Source organism: Chaetomium tenue (assembly GCF_020726465.1).
Source record: "Chaetomium tenue strain MPI-SDFR-AT-0079 chromosome Unknown F5144scaffold_2, whole genome shotgun sequence".
Lineage (NCBI taxonomy): Eukaryota > Fungi > Ascomycota > Sordariomycetes > Sordariales > Chaetomiaceae > Chaetomium > Chaetomium tenue.
Window position 1 is genome coordinate 1,330,693 of NW_027117330.1, and position 23,056 is coordinate 1,353,748.

General features: G+C 56.2%; 6 protein-coding genes across 6 annotated transcripts; 5 read left to right on the top strand and 1 right to left on the bottom strand.

The window, feature by feature from the left end:
• Positions 1-866: 866 nt before the first annotated feature.
• F5144DRAFT_618305 (NACHT and WD domain-containing protein, variant) lies at positions 867-5,860 on the top strand (the record flags this gene model as incomplete). The annotated part of the gene is made up of 4 exons (XM_066791915.1): positions 867-1,115; positions 1,233-1,523; positions 1,587-1,737; positions 1,804-5,860. 4 exons carry the CDS (start codon positions 867-869, stop codon positions 5,655-5,657), a joined length of 4,545 nt encoding a protein of 1,514 aa, XP_066646106.1. The 3' UTR covers positions 5,658-5,860.
• An 18-nt stretch (positions 5,861-5,878) lies between these two features.
• On the bottom strand, positions 5,879-7,529 carry F5144DRAFT_100040 (putative quinone oxidoreductase). Its single transcript, XM_066782072.1, has 2 exons — positions 6,868-7,529; positions 5,879-6,775 (listed from the first exon to the last, which is right to left on the bottom strand). Exons 1-2 carry the CDS (start codon positions 7,134-7,136, stop codon positions 5,980-5,982), a joined length of 1,065 nt encoding a protein of 354 aa, XP_066646107.1. The 5' UTR covers positions 7,137-7,529; the 3' UTR covers positions 5,879-5,979.
• Position 7,530: 1 nt separating this feature from the next.
• F5144DRAFT_100039 (uncharacterized protein) lies at positions 7,531-9,365 on the top strand. The gene has a single exon (XM_066782071.1). It carries the CDS (start codon positions 7,760-7,762, stop codon positions 9,305-9,307), a length of 1,548 nt encoding a protein of 515 aa, XP_066646108.1. The 5' UTR covers positions 7,531-7,759; the 3' UTR covers positions 9,308-9,365.
• A 351-nt stretch (positions 9,366-9,716) lies between these two features.
• F5144DRAFT_526191 (PXA domain-containing protein) lies at positions 9,717-14,178 on the top strand. Its single transcript, XM_066786826.1, has 3 exons — positions 9,717-13,266; positions 13,303-13,759; positions 13,853-14,178. The coding sequence occupies exons 1-3, from the start codon at positions 9,834-9,836 to the stop codon at positions 13,917-13,919; spliced, it is 3,957 nt and encodes a 1,318-aa protein (XP_066646109.1). The 5' UTR covers positions 9,717-9,833; the 3' UTR covers positions 13,920-14,178.
• A 796-nt stretch (positions 14,179-14,974) lies between these two features.
• On the top strand, positions 14,975-16,715 carry F5144DRAFT_544730 (uncharacterized protein; the record flags this gene model as incomplete). The annotated part of the gene is made up of 6 exons (XM_066787317.1): positions 14,975-15,026; positions 15,121-15,249; positions 15,399-15,589; positions 15,999-16,075; positions 16,135-16,231; positions 16,284-16,715. 6 exons carry the CDS (start codon positions 14,975-14,977, stop codon positions 16,713-16,715), a joined length of 978 nt encoding a protein of 325 aa, XP_066646110.1.
• A 1,092-nt stretch (positions 16,716-17,807) lies between these two features.
• F5144DRAFT_590005 (uncharacterized protein) lies at positions 17,808-22,310 on the top strand (the record flags this gene model as incomplete). Its single annotated transcript, XM_066790112.1, has 14 exons — positions 17,808-17,862; positions 17,920-18,241; positions 18,330-18,764; positions 19,115-19,421; positions 19,493-20,083; positions 20,157-20,234; positions 20,290-20,467; positions 20,570-20,812; positions 20,865-20,952; positions 21,005-21,266; position 21,441; positions 21,752-21,862; positions 21,977-22,077; positions 22,137-22,310. The coding sequence occupies 14 exons, from the start codon at positions 17,808-17,810 to the stop codon at positions 22,308-22,310; spliced, it is 2,946 nt and encodes a 981-aa protein (XP_066646111.1).
• Between the last annotated feature and the right edge of the window lie 746 nt (positions 22,311-23,056).

Consider the following 23,056-nt stretch of genomic DNA (forward strand, 5'->3'; position numbering starts at 1 on the left):
TCGCAAGCCTACTGTTGAGACAAGTCTATTGTTGTGCACCCTTTGGCTGCACCGAACCTAAGCATCCGAGAGAGATTACCTTCACCGAAGCTGAACCCTAACAGGATAGGATCCTGAAGCAGGTTCGTCACACATCCCCTATCCCGGCCCCTAACTCGAACCTGTATCTATACTATTTATCCCGTACATTAATGATACTGCGTAGGTGGAATTATAAGGTTTTGGCCTTGCGTGGTTCCATTGTATGTTTGCATAGCCCGTTCGTGGGGATGCTGATAGTGTGCCTGGGTCTATTGGGCATGTCAACATGGATCACGTACATGCATACCAGGTAGAGCGTATTGACGTTCACCGTACCTAGCCCAGGTCCAGTTCCGGTGTGGCAGATATTCCGGCCCTTCCGGGAGGTCATCGTTATTGCTCACCTGTGCCGAATATGGTCCCTAAGCGGCGTAGTTGACCGTTGCACCAACATACCTTTACGCGTTGTCGAAGCCCCTGGAAATCAATCTCAGCCAGCGGATGTCGAGAGTGAGCGAACTCGGCACACCCCACACTACGGCCCACCCCTCGCAAGCGGCTTTCATGCAGGTGATGCCTCAACCCGGAATATGGTTGGTCCAGGCGAGGAGGTTGCAGCGTGAGATCTCTGGGGATCTTGGCGGCCTGACTTTCTCTGTTCAAACCTTACCTGTGCTTCCAACATCTAGGGCCGGTTTGGCCGTAGTTCACTCCGCCGCTGCTAACAAGAGCTCTCACACTGATGTCCACCCCGGTTTCGTTTATGGGACATGGATTCCTCCCAAGCCTCGCCGCCTGAACCGGCTCTCCGTACTGTTCCCAGCGTTAGGCCCAGGGTTTCCATCATGGCGTCGCATCAACCTCCTGATGTTGGCCCCCTAGGACTGTACCTAGTCACGGATCCGCCGAATCCCACTGCCGACATCATCTTTGTCCATGGGCTCGGGGGGACCGCGTTCAGGACGTGGTCGTGGCAACGAAATCCAGACAACTTTTGGCCGCAATGGCTTGCTCATGATGACCACACGAGGAGCTGTCGCATCTTCACCTTCGGTTACAACCCAAATTTCAAAGGGGAGGCTCGCGGTTTAGATGTTCTCGACTTCGCAAAAGACCTGCTTTTTCAAATGCTCAACTAACCCGATGGCCTTGGTAGGGACAGGCCAACCTTGTTCATTGCTCATTCCATGGGCGGCTTGGTTGTTAAAAAGGCCTATATTCTAGGAAGGCAGGACGAGAGGTTTGCCAGTGTCATATCCAGTGTTGTTGGCATAATCTTCCTCGCCACGCCCCATCACGGATCTCAATACGCAAGGACACTCAAAAACGTCCTTGCTGCGGCTCCGATTCGGGCACCTCCTAAGTCTTACGTATCTGCGCTAGAGCGGCAATCGCCAGTGATCCAGATCATAAATGATGTTTTCAAACGGCAATGTGACGACCTAGAGCTTGTTTCGTTTTATGAAACACTACCTATCAAGCTGGGTTTTATGAGGCTGTTCGTATGCATTTCAAGTCCTGATCCCTTTTTCTAAAGCTGTGCTGATGATATATCACTGTGCCAGCCCGTGGAAAAGAACTCGGCCGTCTTGGGATACGAAAATGAAATATCCGCATCCATGGATGCCGACCACAACAGTATAAGCAAATACAAAGACGAGCACGACCCCAATTACATCAAGCTGAAAGACACAATGACAAATATGCTCCAGAAAGGTCAGTAAACGCTTCTAGACGGGAAGTCGTTTCGTTAACAAGTAGTCCTCCTCACACATGATTTAGCTTCCACGTCATATCTCAAGAAAGCCAACGCCGAAACCTTCAAGAAGGTACAAGAGATCCTTGGAATATCCGACTTCACCAGGAGCGACGGTTACAAGCAGCACATTCTCACAGATTCGGGCACTTGGTTGTCACTTGAGGAAGGGTTTGCCTTGTGGCTTGACGCTACGACGAGCGCCGTTGATCCTCGTTTTTACTGGCTTTTTGGCCTTCCCGGTAGCGGAAAATCCGTTCTGTCGAACATCATCATCGATCAGCTTCAGGGGCGTGATCAACACCCTCAATTTCACTTCTTCTCGGAGACACACCAAACTAAACGGACCATTGCTTATGGAATTCGCTCGATCGCAGCACAATTAGCATCAAGAGACGATTCGTTCCGAAAGGCTCTGCTGGCGTTACACGTTGACACTGGGTTTTCTTTTGATGACCAGAATCAAAACTTCCACAGCATCTGGGAAAAGGTATTCGAGGGCATCATTTTCCAACTTCACTTCCCAAAACCCCTACTTTGGGTTTTCGACGGCATCGACGAGTCGGACGCTCCGGACGTCCTGCTGGCACACTTCTCTCGGATGCGGTCTCAGACCCCCATCAAAATATTCCTGAGTAGTAGACCGCTCAAAGCAATCTCTCTCTTCGAAAGCGCCCAGATAAGATCTCATTTCCTCTGCAAAGACGATACGGCCGAAGATATGCGCAAATACACCTCAAGCATTGTCCAAGAAGCCCTCCCCAACGACGACGAGTTGCTCCGTGACATCGTAAACCAGACCATGGAACACTCGTCTGGTTCTTTTCTTTGGGTCAAGCTTGCCCTCGAGGCTCTGCGAGAAAGTTGGCATACCCGGGACGACATTTGGGTTGTTCTAACAGAGATTCCCGGCGGCATGGTTCCCATGTATAATCGTATGGCCCACCAGGTTGAATCTCAAATACCCCGGAATCGCGAAATGGCGCGGCGGATTCTTACCTTGGCAACTTGCAGCTGGCGGCCCTTAAGACTGGACGAACTACAGACAGCACTCGAACCGGAATTCAACAGTTTCACGAACCTGGAAGACACGATCACCCAGATCTGTGCAAACTTCGTCAACATCACTCCTCTGGCAGGCTCGAACAAGCAAGTGTCCCTCATTCATAAGACGGCACGAGACTTCCTCTCCGAGGGCGACCCCAAGAGAGCCCGTGTACCACCAGTCATTAGTCCCCAGTCCGGTCACCTCTACCTGGCTCTTGTTTGCATGCGGTATCTTTCCAGAAAACACTGGCGTCGACACTTCCACACCATTCATGTGACCACTCACTCCTCGACTCCTGTTAGAAAAACTTCCAATCGCCTCCTATTAGGGGAAGAAAGGTACCCTCTCCTCGGCTACGCCGCATATTACTGGTCATACCATGTTTCTCAAGCACCTGTCGATGCCCCAGAACTCCTCCAAACCCTCAAGACATTCTTCTCCAAGTATCTGCTCTCCTGGCTGGAGGCGATCTGCCTCTTCGGCAACCTCCAGCATCTCATTCACTCAGCGCAGTACCTCAAGACATACGTGAACCGCCACCGAAGGTTCCCGCCAGAGCAACCCCTTTCGACAGCAGACTCGCCACAGCATGACGTGGCATGGAGACAGGACTGGGCCACAGACATCATCCGGATTGTTGGGAAGTTCGGATCGGTGCTACTCTACGACCCACCATCGGTGTACAGAAGACTCCCACTGTTTTGCCCCAAGGATTCGGTGCTTGGCCAGACATACGCTGTATCCGGACCGGAATCGCTGACCGTCACCGGGCTCAAAGCCCAGGTCTGGGATGACTGCCTTGCCTCCGTCAGCGTCGATGAGGATGGCGGAGCCAGCCAGGTTTTGGCCACGGAGACCTGCTTCATCACTTTGGCGAGCACCACCGGGACTTTTATTGTCTGGAGCGTTGAGACGTGTGAGAAATTGCGGACGATTCATGTGGGAGGTTACGTCCCGCTGATGGCGCTGAATAAGGCTGGGACGGCGGTTGTTGCTCTTGGTAGCTATAGCGTGTGGGACCTTCTCAGCGGTCGGCAGCTATACCTTTGTGCCAGACCAAAGGATGCCTTGGTGTTGGATCTTCGGTTTGGATCCGCTGATTGGGAGCTGTTTGTGGCATTGGAAAATAACAAAATCACCCGGGTCAGCGTTGAAACCGGAGAGAGCCATGAGCACACCCTCCCACTTCCGGTTGACTCGGACTTCTCGTACTATGGTTGCCCATGGCGCATGGCGTTCAGTCCGGATCTCACCATGATTGCCGCGGCCTGGCGCGGCCGGCCGCCGCTGGTATGGGACATCCTGCCCACGGGACCTGTTCAGCGGCCACGGAAATGTCTCGTCTCGGATTCGTTGGACTCCGTCTGCGGACCGGAGCTGCTCCGATGGCATCCAGACGCCGAGGTGCTCTATGTGCTGTGCCAGGACATGAAGATAGTTGCGTGGCACGTCTTGGATGGCAACCGGAAGGAGTGGGAGCACACCAACGCGCGAGATATGGTCATAAGCGATGACGGAAGGTCGTTTTTGTCGAGTGACAGTGCCGGTACCCTCAGCGTCTGGGATCTTCCCCGGATGAACCTCATCTACAGTCTTGTCAACTCAGACAGTGGCCTAAATGACGGGCTAGCTTTTTCCCCCAGGGCGCACCGGTTTTACGATCTTCGTAGGTCTGTCTGCAACGTCTGGGAACCGGATGCGCTGGTGCGTGCTTATGAGCAGCATGTGGAAGATGGGTCTAGCGTCGAAGAAACGGCCATGGTGCCGAAGCCAACTATATCGCACTTCGACGCCGGCGGCCAGATCATCACGGCTCTCGCGCTAGACTCGAGGCACCGGTACTACTGCTGTGGGAGGGAGGACGGCAAGGTGTGGATTCATGATGCGCAGAGCGGGGAGAGGCTGAGAAAGGTCTACGCTCATATGGCTTCGACCACCGTCACGGGGGTCGTCTGGTCTGAATCCGGAAAGTATATGGCGTCCTGTGACGATGGGGGATTCATAATCGTCAAGCGGCTCCGGGTTAAGGAAGAGGGGACATGGGCTGTGTTTCCCGTGTTTGAGCGGAGGCTGGATGAGAGGGCTGTTCAGTTTTTGTTTAGCGCTGGTGAGCAATACCTTTTCATCTCGACACCTAGGGCTGGTTATGTCTGGGACCTCAAGGCAAAAGACGAGGTCAAAAAGCAGGCGTGGGAGGATGGCCGGAGTGGGCGATGGATCCAGCACCCAAAACAGACAGAGATTCTCGTCTGGATCAGCCCGAGCGAAACCCGATGCTACGAGTGGGAGACGTTGGAGCGGATTGGAGAATCTTCCTCGACAAGTTCCGACCCCTTGTCAACACCAATACCCCCCGACGGATTACAAAGCCCGCTACCATTGAGATCCACTCCCCACAGGGACGGGGACTTTAACAGATGGGTCTCCCGGGTGGCTGTTACCGCCGACAGACGGTTTATCATCTACGAAATTATAGATGCTCGAAGCCTAACCCACAGCGGCCTCAACATAGAGTCCGTAGACGATATCAATGTTTCCCACAGCAACGAGGCAAGCCGATCCTCGCGGGCCCTCTGTGTTCTGGGCGTGGAAGAGCAAATCAAGTATTTCCTTGGCCTGTACAAGACGAGCGTTGTGTTCCTCGACGATGACTGTTGGGTGTGCACGTGGGATATGTTGGATGAGACGGGTCAGGTGGTGAGGCACTTCTTCGTCCCGAAGGACTGGATACACACGGGGATGTCCCGTATGGCTGTGGTCAATGACCAGGGGTCGCTCTTCTGTCCGCGGTACGGAGAGGTGGCTATTGTGAGGAATGGCATTAGGATATGAGGTTATGTGGTTAGGTGATTTGGACTTGGATGCTTACTTGTATCATTGATTAGCAGTGTTGCGAGTTAGAAAGCCTAGGTACCTTGGGTAGGCACGATGGAATGTTGAGGATGATGATACGGATATCTTGTGAGCAAGCGTTATTGTGACACTCGTCACATCGTAGTGTAACAGCCGTGTAACAGCCTTGACCCAGCTGCGGGAATCATCAACAATATATAAGGAGACAATCTGTATTTCTAGCCACTACTTCCTCGCTATAAACTTTCATCTTCCAAGCCGAAATTGTATCTATGAACAGTTGCCCACGAACCAGCCACCTCTAAAGCTCCACCACCAACTTCGCCGCACTCACCCCCTCCACGCACTTCTCCAACGCCACCTGCACAAACTCCAACCCCTTCCCCACCACCAGCGGCGACGGCAAACACTTCAGCCTCCCCGCCGCCAACGCATCCGTCACATAATCCCTCCACACCGGCGTCGCCACCTCATCCACCGCAAAAATCATCCCGGCCTTCACACCCTCCGGCACCTCCTCCGGCGGCGGGTGCACGCACGCCAGATGGCTACCCCCCAAGCGCTCCAGCATGGCCAGCCCATTCGCGTACGTCTCGGGCGTGCTGACCGCGTCGAAGATGCCCACGAACTCGCCGCCCTCCACTTCGACTGCGGTGGTGGCGGCTTGGACGACGTCGTCGACGAAGGAGGCGTCGTGGTAGTCGAAGACGGCGGCGGCGCCGCAGGCGCGGCACAGATCGAAGTTGCGGGCGCTGGCGATGGCCAGGACGTGGATGCCGGCGGCGGTGGCGAGCTGCGTGGCCATGGAGCCGACGGAGGAGGAGCCGCCGTAGATGATGAGGGTCTTTTTGGGGGTGGTGGTGGTGGTGAGGGAGGGGTAGGGGAGGCCGAGGGCGGGGGTGGGCACGTTGGGGAGGGCGGTGCCGGGCTGTTTGACGGAGAGGGCGCATACTGCGGCTTCGAGCGCGAAGGGTACGACTACGCCGGTGGTGAAGGGGATGGAGGAGGGGAGGATGGCGGCTTTGGATGCGGGGATGGTGGTGTAGAGGGCGAAGGCGCCGTCTTGGGGACGGCCGCTGGTTAGGTTGATGGCGTGTCTGTGTGTGGTCTTGATGTTAGGAGGCTGTTTGTGTTTGATAAGGGTAAGGGATGCATGTATATCAAGATGACTGGGTAGGTAGGGGCATACCCAATAACACGGTCGCCAACCTTGAAGCGCTCATGCACATCGGATCCGACCTCGTGGACCACGCCAGCCACGTCGCAGCCGAAGATGGAGGGCCACTGCTGGACAAAGACGCTAGCGGATTGCATGTGACAGTCCAGAGGGTTGATGGCAACGGCGGCGTTCCGGATGACGAGTTCGTTGGGCCCGGCGGTTGGCATGGGAGCTTCGCCCACCTCGAGAGGAGTACCGGCCTTGTGGAGCCAGGCGGCCCTGTTCAGGTTCGATGCCATCTCTGTGTGTAGTGTTGCGGTGTTGTGTGCTGACGGTTGGTGGGAGAGACTTCTTATGGGATGGGAAGGTGGTGTGTAGCAAGTTGGGGAAGAAAATGGTCAGAGAGATGGGCATTCCGGCTTGTTTATATATCTCTCTCGCCTGGCTGTGAGCGTGAAAGCAGCTTCATCTTCCGCCTTCCAAGGTGGTGCGGCATGTTGTGCCCACACTGGATTACAAAGCTGGGTAGCTGGAGAGGGATGGCACTGATGAGGTACATTGGTAATTGACTTGGGGTCGTGGGCATCAGGACAACAGCGTACCAATCCTCTCGAGGCTCTCGTCGTAGAACTGGGACCTGGTGTTCCCAAATCCCATGTGCCGTTCCAGAACACGATATGGCGTTCTGGACGCAAGGGGAAGGCGACCAGGGGTTGTGCTTATCAAGTGGGAACAGCATATGCTGTTCTGCCCCTGTATGGTCTTGGCATAGGAGCGAATACCCCTGAAACCCTCGAGGGGCCAGGAACTCAAGCTCGTAGCTCACTCAAGCACTGGCAGACCGGCATCATGCAGTTCTGGCTGCCGACCCATTCGATCAAGGCTCCTGACGGCCTTTACAATCCGGCTCCTCAAAACCAACATGGCTACCATTCTGGGCACAGGTGATCTTCTGGCGTACAATGCAAAGCACCGTGTACTAATCTGCCGAGAGTGCAAGTACGCCGTTCAGAAGAGTGCACTTGGGAGCCATCTCCTCCGGCACAAGGTTTATCGCCGAGAGAGGCAACGTCTGTTATATGCCATCGCCCAACTCGACATCTTGGAACCGGATGATGTCCAGCTTCCCTCCGCAAGCTCTCTGCCAGTGGAAGGCCTGCCCGTCATCTCGGGATACAGATGCACAGCCACCGGGTGCGAGAATTTGTGTGCCAGCTCCAAGCGCATGAGGCGTCATTGGGGCGAGAAGCATGGCGAAAGCGATCCGCCGCCGCCGTTTTCCCGTCCAGTGCTTCTTCAGACATTCTTCCGGGGAACAAAGCTGAGGTATTTTGAGGTCCGGTCCGGGCCACTTGGGGAGAGGACTGGGGCGCCACTTGTGCCACCAGCGACTGAAGATGATATTGAGTTCGCTGCCTCCCCAACAGCAGCTAACCATCCGCACACATCCGTACCACGTGTCCTCGCGCAGCCCGGGCCGGGTAGCCTGGACCTGGAGACGCTGCGATACTTCCATCACTTTACCACCATAACTAGCTCGACGCTTCCTAGCTCCGAGAGCTCACCCTCAACGTACTGGCAGGTGGAGGTAATTGCACAAGCCTTGCAGTCAGGCTGGCTCATGTCCGGGTTGCTAGCCATCTCGGCGAGTCACGCCGGTACGCTTTCCGAAGAGGAATCGACAAGGCGAGCACACTCGGTTAAATCGGCGCAGTTCTCTCGAGAGTTCTTTGCTGGATGGGAAGTGGCCAAGCGCGAGTCTTGCTCTGCCCCTGGAGAGGGAGCCAAGGCGGGTGCACAGATGGCTTGCATCCTACGGTGTTGCCACTGGTTGTCCGAGGTATCAACCCTGGCCTCCGAGTCGGCGGCAGCGCCTTTCCAGTTGCGGCTCTTTGTTAGCACCATTCGAGGATGTTCTGATCCGGAGTTTGCCCTCCGCTCAGCAGTTGGCAGCGAGGATATGCCAGAGGAAGAAGCATCTGATCGGGCTGCGGCCGGTCAGGTAGGGGGCTCGGATGCCAGTACCAGAGCAGCTGGTACTAGTACTGTACCTCCCACGCTTCTACAACACATCCGCTCTCTCCCTTCTCGAATGCTAGACCCATTAGGGAAACCGGCCAGTGCTTTCGACTTCTTTGCCACCCTGTCTGCGATCGATACGCTGGTTGAGTCTTGTTCTCTAAGTTACTCCTTGGAAGACACAAAAACTGTCTGGATGGGCATGGCGTCGTGGCTGTGGGGGGTACCGGCTCACTTTCGTCAGATGGTGTGGCGGAAGTGTCCCGCCGCCCTTGTTGTGCTGGCTCACTGGTCGGTGTTGGTCGAGCGAGCCGAGTATTGCTACTGGTTCTTGAAGGGCTCGACGGCCAATTTACGACGGCAGGTTGCGGAGGAACTCCCAGATGATGATGGCATTCAAGGCCTGATAAATGATATGCCTGTTGTTGAAGAGACGACCACAGGGGCTTGATCCTCGAGTCTCTATCTTGTTGAGCCGGTGGTTTTTTAAGCAGCGCCAAAATTAAAGTATACCAACTTAAGTGCCTATTATGCATAATTAAAGCCCAAGAGTTGATACCTACAGTGACTATCCCGTTGACTTCAAATCGAGATCCTGGGTACGGATGTATACTTTGACCTTCTCAGCGTCTCGGAGTGGCAGGATACAATTGTTTAAGCGAGGTCGCGGACCTAATGAATCCTTCAAGTATATTATAAACGTCGGCCGATATATCGTAGGCATTTTAATGATGGGAGTGAAATGAGCCGAGCCTGTACTCAAGCACAGGTACCTGGGTTGGTGCTTGATGTACTAAGGGTTAGGGTTCGTGGATCAAGGAGCTTACTGTGTATGCACATGGGAGCTCACCTGGTTGCTTTGTTGGCGCGCCTCCACTCCGGTCGATAAGCTACCGACGATCAGTCAACCACGTAATTGGGGGCAAGACACGCCGAAACATGCGGCAACGACAGCCGACCGTCGTCTGCCCCAGATTATGGCCCTTCGAGGGAGAGACATAGCAGTTGCTGGCGCCGGGTGCTTTATCGCCTGGGGCTATGCGATTAATTGGTTCCCTGTGCTGCGCTGGGCGGGCCATGCTTTCGTTGGCGGTGTGTTGCTAACCATAGTCGCTCTGTTCGCCCTCGTGCTGCTCACCTCCCGCGGCAACCGACACCGCCAATTTCGGAAATCAGCACGACCAAGGGCTGCCGCCTTTCTCGCGCCGGACGCGTGGAGGACCGAGGTTGCCGCCCTCCGTCACCGCCAAACCTACACCAAGGCGTCCCTCTATCCCGAGTCCCCGAAGGTGTCGGCCGCCCTCGACGAGGTCCTCGAGTACATCATCCGCGATTTCATCCGGTCGTGGTACTCGGCCATCAGCAATAACCCCGTGTTTACCGACGAGGTCGACAAGGTCATACGATGTGCCCTCCTCCGCTTTCGCGACCGGCTGCAGGCCCAGGACCCCGCCGAGGTGCTCACCACCCGCCTCGTCCCCATCCTGACGGCCCACTTCCGCCATTTCTACGATGCCGAGCGGTCGATTAGAGGGCGGAAGTTGAACAGGTCGGTCACCGAGACGGAGGAACTGGACCTGGCTATTGCGTCGAAATACAAGGAGGGGAAGCTGCACCCGGCCGCGAGCCTAGCCTTCTCGGACATCAAGACGGCTCAGCAGGACTACCTGCGTCAGACAATGTCAAAGATTCTGCCCATCGTCTTGCCAGAGAAGCTGCTTGCGTCCCGTGCGGTTTCGACACTGGTCCGGGAGATCACCTCGTGCGCAGTCCTGTTCCCAGTGATGCAGATGTTATCCGAACCAGATACATGGAACCAGTTGATGGAGAACTACGGGCGGACCATGCTTCAGGACCGCTCTACCGTTCGGAGATTGCGTGCCGCCCTGGACCAACACGCCTCCCCGACCCCGAAGGCCGGCAAGCCAGTGGCCTTTCCACGTTTGACGCCCGTGGACAGCGAACGGAGGTTCGAGAAGTTTATCAGGGCTATTAGGAAGGTCAACAACCTCTCGGATGCGAGGCGCTTCCGTAGCGAAGTCGCCAGTCAGCTCAAGAGGGACTCCCAACAGGAGAATGTAGACCAGGTCTACTTGCGGCGCCTGGAGATGGGCAAGAGAATGTTAGATCAAAGGGTTCAGCAGCTGGCCGCTGGAGGTAGCCGACGAGCTTATCAAGAAACGGTAGAAGTTGATGTCCTAACCGAGTCTCGGTTGGAGCATGCATCACTCGTCGACCTGCTGCGAGATCCATCTACCCTCTCCTACTTTATGGAGTACATGGACCGACAGCGGCTCATGCCCATGGTTCAGTTTTGGCTCGTCGTGGATGGCTTTCGTAATCCGTTGGAGGATGATGGACCAGAAGGAGAACAGCTACCACTGCAATTACCGCCGTGGACGGAATCCGACAGGCTCGATCTCGCTCAGATTGATGCCGCATACCTCAGCAGGCCGGAGCTACACGTTCCCCCTTCTTCGAAGCGTATCATCCAGGAGTTTCTCAGAGCCGGCAAGCGAGCGACGCCCGAGCAGTACTATAGGGCGAGAAGAGAGATTCTGCGGGCTCAAAGTGCAGCCCTAGAAGAAATGCGCGCTCGGCATCTGCAGAACTTCAAGCAGTCCGACCTTTTCTTCAAGGCGCTAGCCGCAGAGGATGCCTCTAAACGTACCGCATTGTCAAATGCCAGAGCAAGATCCCACTCACCCCTCCCACGTAACTCATCCCACACCTCCAAACCCACGCCCGTGGCGCGCCTCGGCCCAAGATTGCACACTGGGCCCATCAACCGGCGAGGTGCATCAAACACCGATCCGAAACCCATGACTGCTAACGGCGCTCATGACTTTGACCCGCGACGGTCGATGGGCGAACCGCATTCTCCACCCCCTCTATTCGACGAGGATGAAGGAGGCGATGACATGCTCGGCGATTCTGTGGCGAGCCTCGACCAGGACGCAAACAGTACGCCCCCGATGCCTGACACGAAGGTCGTCCAGGCAATGGAACAAGCGCTGAATAATATCCTCGAGGAGAGCCAGGCGCCAACGGCGGAGGACCTCAGGGCATCGTTGTTTGACGATGACGTTGGAAGCAGTCTCTTCGCGCCAGCAGACGGTACGCCAAAGCAAAGAGCATCACCAGGACCCACGCCCTCATCTAGGTCAAAGAGAGGTTCCGTGGACTTGACAAAATCCAGTGGGAATTTGCTTGATGCTCTTGCTCCCCCGCAGCAACCGCGGTCGAGTCGAGGTTCGTTAGATGCCCGCCGCTCCGGAGAACTTCCCCAGTCAAGTAGGGGTTCGTTAGATGCCGACCGGCCGGGGAAAGGGCAGGATAAACCCAGCCTGGCGTCCCTGGGGCTCGTGAGCGCTGCATCACGCATTGGCGTCTTTGTCGACGATGATCTCTTTGGTGATGAGAGGTTCCTTTCTGACGAGCCTTCCGATTTAGACGACGACCTAAATGCTGACGACGCTGATGCCGTGCACGAGGCTGCTCCTGGCGATCTTGGTCTTGCCGAGGCCATCACGGCTTTAACGAACGACATTGACAAGTTGAACGCTCAAGACGCAGTGGTAAATTCGCTGCTGAGGAAGGCGGAGTTGACCAACAATACTGCCGAGCTGAGGATCTTGCGCAAGTCAAGGGCGAGTCTACAGAGAGAAACACGGCGCAAGGAGTTGCAGAGACAACAATATGTCATCCAGGAGAGCGACAACAGCCTCTACGGACGCTCCACCATCAAGATCAAATCCATCCGGCTGGATAAGGAGGAAGATGGCAAAGAGGTGGCCTTCTACGCCATCGAGGTCTCGCGCAACGCTGGCGAGCGAATGCCCGCCGCCATCTGGGCAGTCCACCGCCGCTACAGCGAGTTCCTCGAGCTGCACCAGAAACTCCGATCACGCTACCCTTCAGTGCGCAACCTCGACTTCCCCCGCCGACGCGTCGTCATGAAACTCCAAAGCGACTTCCTCCAGAAGCGCCGCGTCGGCCTCGAGAAATACCTCAGCGAACTCCTCCTGCTCCCCGACGTCTGCCGCAGCCGCGACCTGCGCGCCTTCCTCTCCCAAAGCGTCATCACCACCGCCACCACCACCCAGGGCACCACCCCCTCCGACCCCGACTACGCCAACAACAACAACAACAACAACAACAAAAAGGACATGATGACGCGCCTCTACGACTCGGTCGCCGACGGCATGGAGGACATCCTCGGCAGCATCCCCGTGCTCGACCAGCTCTCCCTCGCCGGCCAGAACCTCATCGCCGCCGCCACCAGCCAGCTCGGCGCCATGCCCCTGGCCGACCCTGGTGCTGCTGCTGCCGCCGTGGCAGCCGGCGGCCCCGCGGGCGTCATGATGAGCGCCGCTGAGGCCGAGGCTGAGCTGAATGCTTTTGAGCATGGTGGGAAGGGTGGTGGTGGTGGTGGGGAAGGGGAAGGGGAAGGGGGGGTGGAGGAGGAGATTGAGCCGTTTGTTAAGCCGATTTGTGATATTTTTCTGGAGGTGTTTGAGCTCAACCGTGGGAATAACTGGCTGCGGGGCCGGGCGGTTGTGGTTGTGCTGCACCAGCTGCTGGGGGGCACCATTGAGCGTAAGCTGCGCGAGAATGTGAGGGCGCTGGTGCAGGAGGATGCGCTGCTGCGCTATGTGGGGCTGTTGAAGCAGGCGCTGTGGCCGGGTAGCGCTGGTGGTGGTGATGGGGTGCCGCGCAATGGCGGCAATGGAAGTAATGTCAGGGTGCCTAGGACCAAGGCTGAGAAGGCGAGGACGCGCACTGAGGCGGGCTTGATGCTGGCTACGCTGGTGCCAGATCTGGTGGGTAGTGTGGTGGGGCGTGTGAATGCGCAGGGCGCGAGCCGAAGGGTGTTTGCGGCGTTTAATAATGCGAGGCTGAAGTAAGTTCCCTTCCTGTGTTTGTCTTTCCCTCCTTCGCTCTAGAAGTGGCGATTGGGGGGTATGTTTGAGAAAAGTGAGGCTAACATGGGCAGTGCGCACCTGGCGTTTACGCTGCTGGATGAGGTTGTTGATATCTTATTTGGGGATGAAGTGGCTTAGGGGATGCAATACTTTGATCTTACTTTCTGGAAGGGAGGATAATGAGCCGTGATTTTACTGTGCATTGCCATGGCGTTTAGGTTCACGGTTTGGTTTGCATGGCGGGCGTTGGACGGAGCATTGATTCTTCGTCATCACAGATGTTACTTGTTACTAATGAGGAGAGGATTGTTGTGGTTGGGGTGTGGGTTCTTGCTGCCAACTTATTTTACACTGATATCTAGTCTAGAGCACCACAAGAGAATTGTTAACTTAGCCTGAAACTTCGCAAGGCTGGATTGTATGTACAGATATGTGTTAGCCAGTTGACAAGGTGGGCCGCGCCGCGATGCAGCATGCAAGGCCGCATTGCTGCACCTGGGATCAGACCCGAGTCGTCAATCGCTTTCGTCGGTGAACATGCGGGCCCTGGACCCTTCCCCACGGTCTTGGCATTTACCCTTGCTTCTTTAGGGCAGCTCACGCGAGAGGATTAAAAAGGAATAGAATGTGGAGGGAAAAAGACAAAATGAAGAGAAAATGACGGGGGAAAAAGAGAACGGAGGGAAAAAGAGAGAAAAGGCATTTCTGATCTGCCGCCCTATCTATGGCAGCTGCGACTGAGCAGGTGATGGCGCACAAGCAGTGGCTCCTCGACCAGCTCTCCACATCCAATGGGACTGCGGCTGGAACCTTGCTTGGCCGCCTGTCTTCTTTCGCGGTCAGGATGCGCGCCAATTTTCCTCCCATCCCCATCGCCACAACAAGCCGACTTTTTATCCCGGTTTGTGCTGGTTTTCATCCGTCCATCAGTTAAAAGTACCTGCATCTTGTCTGATTATCGGCTGGGCCGTGCCGCACACTCACATACTTACTACCTAACAATTGAGACTTGCTTCTCGCGCATCGAGTCGCACGCAAGTTCAGCTTGGCATCCTGTTAGCCGCGAGGCTCGCCTTGGCCCCAGCTTCGACGCCAACCCCACCCACAACGGAGCCTTCCCAACATCCCCACGTCCTTGTCGCCTTCCATCTCACCTGTTCATTGACCACTTCGTCGTCGCGCAAGCATACACAATGACTGAGGTGTCTTCGACCCGCCTGTACCTGGGCAATTTGCCCCGGAACGGTAAGCCCTTTGCGAAATGGAGAGCGACAAGCGCCCGTTGTCCCAGGCGAGGCTCCGACCGACAACACTGTTCGATACTGACGATCCTCCGCAGCTACCAAGGCTGACGTCGAGGCGCATTTCGCCACGCATGGTACCGGCGAAATCACCGAAATCAAACTCATGAATGGCTTCGGTTTCATCGAATACAAGGACGCCATGGACGCCCGGGACGTTGTCCCAGGTAAGCCTTCTGTCCCATTTTCTCCTCCACCGATCGCACGCTAACCAAACGCGCCGTTGCCAGCCTTCCGTACGTTTGAGGCCCTAGCTCCTTCAGGAACCCCCGATACCCCCTACCATGGCTGCCCTGGCTAACAACGACATGTGAAGATGGATCCGACTTCATGGGAGAACGCCTGACTGTCCAGTTCGCCCGCGGCTCGCGCCATCGCGAACAGGGCGGTGGTGGTGGCGGCGGCGGCGGCGGCGGGTACAACCACGACCGTAACAGTGCTCCACGACCGCGTCGCACACCGCATCGCATGCAAATCAGTGGACTCCCCAATGATACCAGCTGGCAGGTCTGTTAAAGCTCTCCCACTTCGTTTTCCACGGACATTATGGACACCCCTTCTTGAGGCTTTGGAACGGGCCATACCTTGGGGCCCCCCTCCGCATGGACTAACCCGTCCCCCTCTCTGGTTTGGTCAATCGGTCTGGACTCCCCACCGCCACAAGGGCATGATGGTGGGATGGCCGCCTTCCTGGTCGGCATGCTTCCTCGGGGGTTCACCGCTGTCCAGCATCCCGTCATTTTTTCCTGGTTCTGTTAGCTGTGTCTTGAGCTCGTTTGGGGGGTTTCTCGGCCGGAGACCCTCTGCGCCTTTCCCCTGGCAATATTGGCTTTACTGGACTTGACTGGCTCTGCGCGCATACATAGGATCGCCAATCTCGACTCCAGGATCTCAACTTACATGGACTGGCTTCTAGGACCTGAAAGACTTCGCCCGGCAGTCGGGACTTGATGTCGTTTACTCCGAGACCAACCGCAACGGTAGCAACGAAGGGTACGTTATGTTGGCCCACACTGCTACGAATAGACCATTGCCGCTAACCGCTCTTGTAGCTTCGTGGAGTTCGAGACTGCCGCCGACCTTAGAACCGCGGTGGAGAAGCTTGACGGCCGCGAGTTTAAGAATGCTCGCGTGATCTGTGTCGCCAATGTATGTCCGCGAACCCGGTCGAGTGCTTTCTGTTTGCTAATTCTCCCCGCAGACGCAACCCGATATTCCCAGGGGCGACCGAACCCGCTCGCGCTCCCCGCGTCGTCCGTACCCTCCCCCGGGAGATGACTACGATCGACGCGGCCCCCCGCGCGGGTATAGCCCGCGACGGGATGGTTATAGGGAAGGAGCGTACCGTGAGCGCACCCCTCCCCCTCGTCGGGACTATTATGATGACAGGAGGGGAGGCTACCGTTCGCCTCCGCGTCGCGGACCTCCGATGGACGACTACCCGCCCCCGCGTGGCCGCTACGACGATCCCTACCGTGGTGGACCTAGGGACTACCCTCCGCCGGACCCGTACATGAACGGCCGAGGATACGACCGCAGGGGCCCGCCGCCCCCGGACTTCCCGCCCCGTGGTGGTGACCCGTACGCCCGAGAGCCCTACCCACCTCCTCGGGATTACGAACGCCGGTATTAGCAGATGCGGCGACGTTGATCAAAAGATAGCCACGTCTATGAGGATGTTGTCGGATCAGGCCTTGTTATGTCAGTTCTTTGCACGAGGCTAGTTCCGGGAGTTGGTATCGTGTTGGCCACACGGAAAGACTGAGACGTGGTAAGAAGGGTCTGGCGTTCAGGTTTTAGTGTAGTGTTCCATATGTTACTTGTGTTGAAATAAGCCCTCGCGGAACTCGTGACCGTTCCTCGCTAAGTTATGAATAGGTACGGCACTCCAAGGTTCCAATTGATGATTGTGCTGGATAGTTCAGTGTTGCCGGCGTTCTCGGCACAAAATCCCATATGCCTACCCTCCCGCCCTCTCCGAGGTGGCCGTAGTTGGTGCTATATCTTCCCCGGTGACTTTTTGAAAAGTGTTGTGTAATAACTTGACAAATGAGGAGTCTCACTTGAGATTGACTGTGCTCATTGGCTGCTCGCAGATATGTTGTGATGTGAAATAGACTGAGTAGGGGAGGTTGCCGGCTCGAAACAACGTTTGTTACTCTGTCCTGGTTACTTTGGCCAAACTCCCCACCATGTTGAGTGCTATCGTCCAGATACCGTTTTGGTGGATGGCCAATCGGTTCGCTTCTCTTCTGCGGATGATTAGAAAGCAAAGCAGTTGGAGGTTGGAAGAATGAGTGGATTTCCAATCGCTTGTCCAGTCGGGACAGAGAGCGGGGCCCGGTCTGAATAATCACACCAAGCCGATCACGAAGATTCCGCGTCGGATTGCGAGACAGCTGCTTACGAAACAGCGCTGAGTTATAACTCTTATGTAGTTGTAGAAGGCCGAGACCGATTGCGCAAGATCGGGACATATGCAGCAGCCATGCTTTTCGTCCGACACAGTCCGTTTGCGGGGTTTGGGATAAGAAGCCAAAGTACCTCCCTCCGAGCTGTTCTCATCAATTCCCATCACACTCGCAGCTTTCACATTCATCGTAACACCGTGCCCTTGACCAACACTCCTCACTTACCAAGTTCATCTCATCTTCGACCAGTCAACCCTTCCCAATTGAGAACCTTCTCCTCTACCGCTTCCAATCTTCAAGCCAAACCAGACGAAATGGCTGACCCCACCGGCCTCATCGCCAACTCTGGCATTGAGCTCTTGACCTTTGGTAGGCCACCACCCCCTACCCCAAGACTCACCTGGCCGTGAGCTAACAGTAGCCCAGGCACCCCCAACGGCGTCAAGGTTTCCATCCTCCTCGAGGAGCTCAAGGAAGCGTACGGCAAAGACTACACGGTGCAGACGGTGCACATCGGCAAGAACATCCAGAAGCAGCCGTGGTTCACGGCGATCAACCCCAACGGGCGCATCCCGGCCATCGTCGACCACGACCGTAACGGCTTCGCCGTCTTCGAGGGCCTGCCCATCCTGACCTACCTCGTCCGCCACTACGACCCAGAACACCGCTTCAGCTTCCCCGTCGACTCGGACGACTACTCTGTCGCCGAGCAGTGGATCGCCTGGCAGCACGGCGGGCTGGGGCCGATGTAAGTCTCCTCTCGTCGTCACTTGACAACCCAATCCCACACAACACACAAAACCACAATGGCTAACCATCCCTCTCCCCACCCCCAGGCAAGGCCAAGCCAACCACTTCCTCCGGGCCGCCTCCGAAAAAATCCCCTACCCCATCCAGCGCTATGTCGGAGAGTCCGAGCGCCTCTACGGAGTCCTCAACACACGGCTCGCCGACCGCGACTGGGTGGCGGGCCCCGGGCGCGGCAAGTACAGCATCGCCGACATCAGCCTGGTGGGGTGGGTGAACGCGGCCGTGTACGGCGGGCTGGACCTCGCGGGCCAGTTCCCCCACGTGCGCGCGTGGCTGGACCGCGTGCTGGCGCGCCCGGCCGTGGAGAAGGGGTTCCTCGTGCCGGGTGGTGAGCCGTGGAAGATTTCGGTTAGCAATTTGGAGGGCGCGTTGGAGGGGAGGGAGGGGTTGGAGGAGTTGAAGAAGAGCGTGGAGGATGCGAGGGTGTTGGTGGATGAGGCGAAGGCGAAGTATGGGTATAAGTATGCTTCGCCTTGAGGGGTTGGGGGTTGGGTGTTAATGAGCGTAGTTGGGGAACGGAAAGTTCAGAGATGTTAGTTAAATAATTTCACAACTTTTTGATGACCGAGTGAGAAATGGCTTTGCCTTCAGTGCCTCTTGAGCAAACCTCTGCAGGGGTAAATTAAGCTCGTGGAGCAAGCGGGGTGCGCCAAGACATAGTGGGGGCTCTCCTTATCTTATCTCATCAAACAGAAGCTGGTTTCCTAAATTTTTCGAAGTCGAGGCCCCTCTGGTTGGACAAGGACCCTGAAACTTGCCGGTGAAATCAACACCGCCGTAAAGCAACACATTCCCGGCCCATACACGGCAGCATCATGAAGCGGAAACTGGACAGCAAGGACGAGCCCGTTGCGGCCACGTCGAAACCCGAGCCAAAGCCTGCCAAAGCCGAGAAACCATCCGCAGAGGCCGAACCCTCCTTCGCCGAACTTGGTCTCGACCCGCGCCTCGTGCAGGCCGTCGCAAAACAGAGCTTCGAGAAGCCGACCCTCGTCCAACGCAAGGCCATCCCGCTCGCCCTACAGGGACAGGATGTGCTGTGCAAAGCCAAAACAGGATCGGGGAAGACGGCCGCCTACGTGCTCCCGGTGCTCTCCGCCATCCTCAAGCGCAAGTCTGTATGTACCCCAACCTTCCCTCCCTCCTCCCACCCCATTGATCACCAACCCACCATACTAACCCCTCGCAGACGGACCCAGCCCCCTTTACCTCCGGCCTAATCCTCGTCCCAACCCGCGAGCTCGCCGACCAAGTCTTCAAAGCGATCGAGCAGTTCTCCGCCTTCTGCGCCAAAGACATCCACGCCGCCAAGCTGACCGAGAACGTGTCGGACGCCGTGCAGCGGTCGCTCCTGGCCAACGTCCCGGACATCGTGGTGTCGACGCCCGCGCGCGCCTGGCACAGCGTCAACTTGTCGGCGCTCTCGCTCTCCCAACTGCAGTACCTAGTCCTGGACGAGGCCGACCTCGTGCTGTCGTACGGCTACGACGAGGACATGGAGAACATCGCGCGCGCGCTGCCCAAGGGCGTGCAGACCACCATGATGAGCGCGACGCTGTCGGCCGAGCTCGACACCCTCAAGGGCATCTTCTGCCGCAACCCGACCGTGCTGGACCTGCAGGAGGAGTTTGGCGCCGAGGACGAGAAGCTCACGCAGTTTTATGTCAAGTGCGCCGAGGACGACAAGTGGCTGGTCTCGTATCTGGTCTTTAAGCTGCAGCTGATCAAGGGGCCGTGTCTGATTTTTGTGGCGGATATCGATCGGTCGTATCGGTTGAAGGTGGGTTATGGGCTGGTGCTCGGTGTGGGGTGGGGGACTGTGTGCTGACAGATGGCAGCTCTTTTTTGAACAGTTTAGCATCAGGAGTTGCGTGTTGAACTCGGAGCTCCCGATCAACACCCGGATCAAAATTATCGAGGAATTCAACCGGGTATGTTGGGTTGGCTTTGGGAGAGGTTAAGAACAAGATATTAACGGGTTGGTAGGGCATCTACGACATCATCATCGCCTCGGATGAGAAGAGCGAAGTGTTTGGAGACGCAGCTGCGGATGCGGAAGCAGAAAAGAAGGAGCCCAAGTCGAACAACGAGGAGGACGGCGCAGAGCAACCAAAAAAGAAGCGGAGGCAACAAAAGAAGGATGAGGAATACGGCGTATCACGAGGTATGCGATTACGAAGGTTACTACAAAGTACCCGCTAACCTGCCCCAGGTATCGACTTCAAGAACGTCGCAGCTGTGGTCAACTTCGATATGCCGACATCAGCTTCTTCCTACACTCACAGGATAGGACGCACTGCTCGAGCCGGCCGTGCTGGTATTGCGCTCTCCTTCGTCATCCCCAAAGAATTCTACGGCAAGCACAGGCCAACCACAATCAAGAGTTCTGAGAAGGATGAGAAAGTGCTGGCCAAGGTCACCAGACAACAGGAGAAGCTGGGCCGGAAGCTGGAGCCATACAACTTCAACAAGTCGCAGATGGAGGCCTTCCGATACCGCATGAATGACGGTACGTCTACCGAGCGTGTTTACTTGCCGAGAGTGTGTCTGACGGGTTACAGCGTTGCGTGCCGTCACCAAAGTGGCCATCCGGGAGGCTAGGACGAAAGAGTTGCGGCAAGAGCTTCTGAGAAGTGAGACGCTAAAACGGTGAGTGTCTCGCATATCTCGCATATAACGTTACCTCTAATGCGTCGTGCAGCTACTTTGAAGAGAACCCCACCGAACTCTCCCATCTGCGCCACGACGGAGAGCTGGGTCGAACAACACGACAACAACCCCATCTCAAACACGTGCCAGACTACCTACTTCCGAAAGACGGGAAAAAGGCATTGGCGTCAGAGCACGTCGGATTCGTCCCGTTCAAGAAGGAGGGTGGCAAGGACAGGAAACACAGGAAAGGGAAACCCAAGGGGCGGTCGTTCAGGGTGGGCGGGAAAAAGGATCCGCTCAAGACCTTCAAGGTACGGCGGAAGGCAAAATGAGGGAGGAGGCCCAAGCAACCTTTCCGTGTGTTTCCTGTATGTTTAATGGCAAAGTCAATAATCTATACCCATTGCAGCTTGAGCCCAAGCCCTACTACCCCTTAGGTAATGTGCTCGAGTTTTGTTCTGAGCAGCTAGTCATCTTATTTCCAGTGTGAGTGTGCTGCTGCCAGGACACTGCCCTACATGATGTACGGAGCCTACGTATCAGCAATTGAAGCGAAGCGCTATTCTCACATCCGACTTGCATGCCCCCCTCCCCTTCGCGAGGGAAGGAAGCCCAAACAGTTTCGCATCATGCGCTAAAACATTCAGACACTTGCAACTGTTTCCCCCTGGTTCAACTCCCAGACCAGTATCCCCAACTGCTTCCCACCTAGCTACGCTAGCAACGCTCCTAAAACGGCCGACGACGACCGGTTCTGTTTGCCCTCTTGGGCAGCCCGAACGGTAAATCATGCTAGGTGCTTTCATCATGTTGTTGTTGATCTTGGTCTTGATGCTGTGTAACGCCGGCAGCGCCGGGGCTCAGCGCGACACACCTCCCGCCGGGGCCACCGCCGACCAGGATGTTCGTGGGAAAGACGCAGATATATGAAAGTATCGGCTCGCGGAGCTCGGCCGGGAGATCGAAGAAGTATTTGAACTTTCGCCATAGGGTTCTCGCGGCCGCCACGCGTTACCGCCAGCCGATGACATCCCCCTTAGCCGGCGCCGTGCTCAAGGAGAACATAATCTCGGGCGAGGGCATCGGGGACGGGATACCCCCCATCTTGAGTATGGTGATCAAGTCCAGGCGAGGCCACCGACGACAAAACCCCCGCCCGAACTTTCCTCGCCCATGGCGAGCCGGGATGGCGGGCTGGCAAAGGCTGGCGCAATGCCCAAGATCCGAGGCCGTCCATGGTAACCACCATCCGGAACCGTACCGCCTCGCCGGCTCCTGTCTCTAGCCTGGGCCAGCAGAGCGCGGCCCGCGACCACGTGGTTGCCCATGGGAAGCCCTCTCGGGAAGGCTCATAGTTCGTGAACGCGGTTGGCTGGCACGTCAACCCGCTCTCCTGGCCCGTATGTACACTTTCCTTTGCCATTTCCCAGGAATCTAACGGTTAGCGACCCTTTGACAATTAGAGGTGCTCTTGCGCCTCTAGTATACACTGCCTCCGGGAGTGGTCCCGTCTGGCGTTCAGCCTCGAATGGTCAGTTACGATAATCGGCTTTCTCTACCATTGATGTGAAATGGGCACTGGAATATGGGTAGTAGTTCTCTTTATTTCACTGTCCCTAACTAGAAAGGGGGGTGCTCTCGGGTTTTGCCATTATTTTCGGTAATCACTTCGATGTCGGGAGACTCATATCTTGGCGATGACGGTCTTGCTCTCGCGTCGCTACTGATAACTTGGCCAGAGAAGAGTTAGCTGACACTGTCGGGGAGGGACGGGCGGGGGGTAGGAAGGTGGGAGTTGTAGATCAGGCCCTGGTCACTGTCGGTTACATGTAGTCGGGGACACGATTCTCTTTTTCTTTTTTTGGCGGATTCGAGGCTCGTGGGCACGGAGCATTGATATGGACGTTCTGTGTTTCCAAATATCACCGACCACCTGCCTTTATAGTCTCTTCCATTTATACCTGAAGTACCTTGGATACCTAAGTTGTAGTTGATAGTCCACTTAGTTTGCATGGGATTCGTTGCTCTCGTGTAAATAGCAATGTTAATCACTTGGACTGTGGCACCTGAAATTGAACCGTTCGGATTTACTAAGAATTCA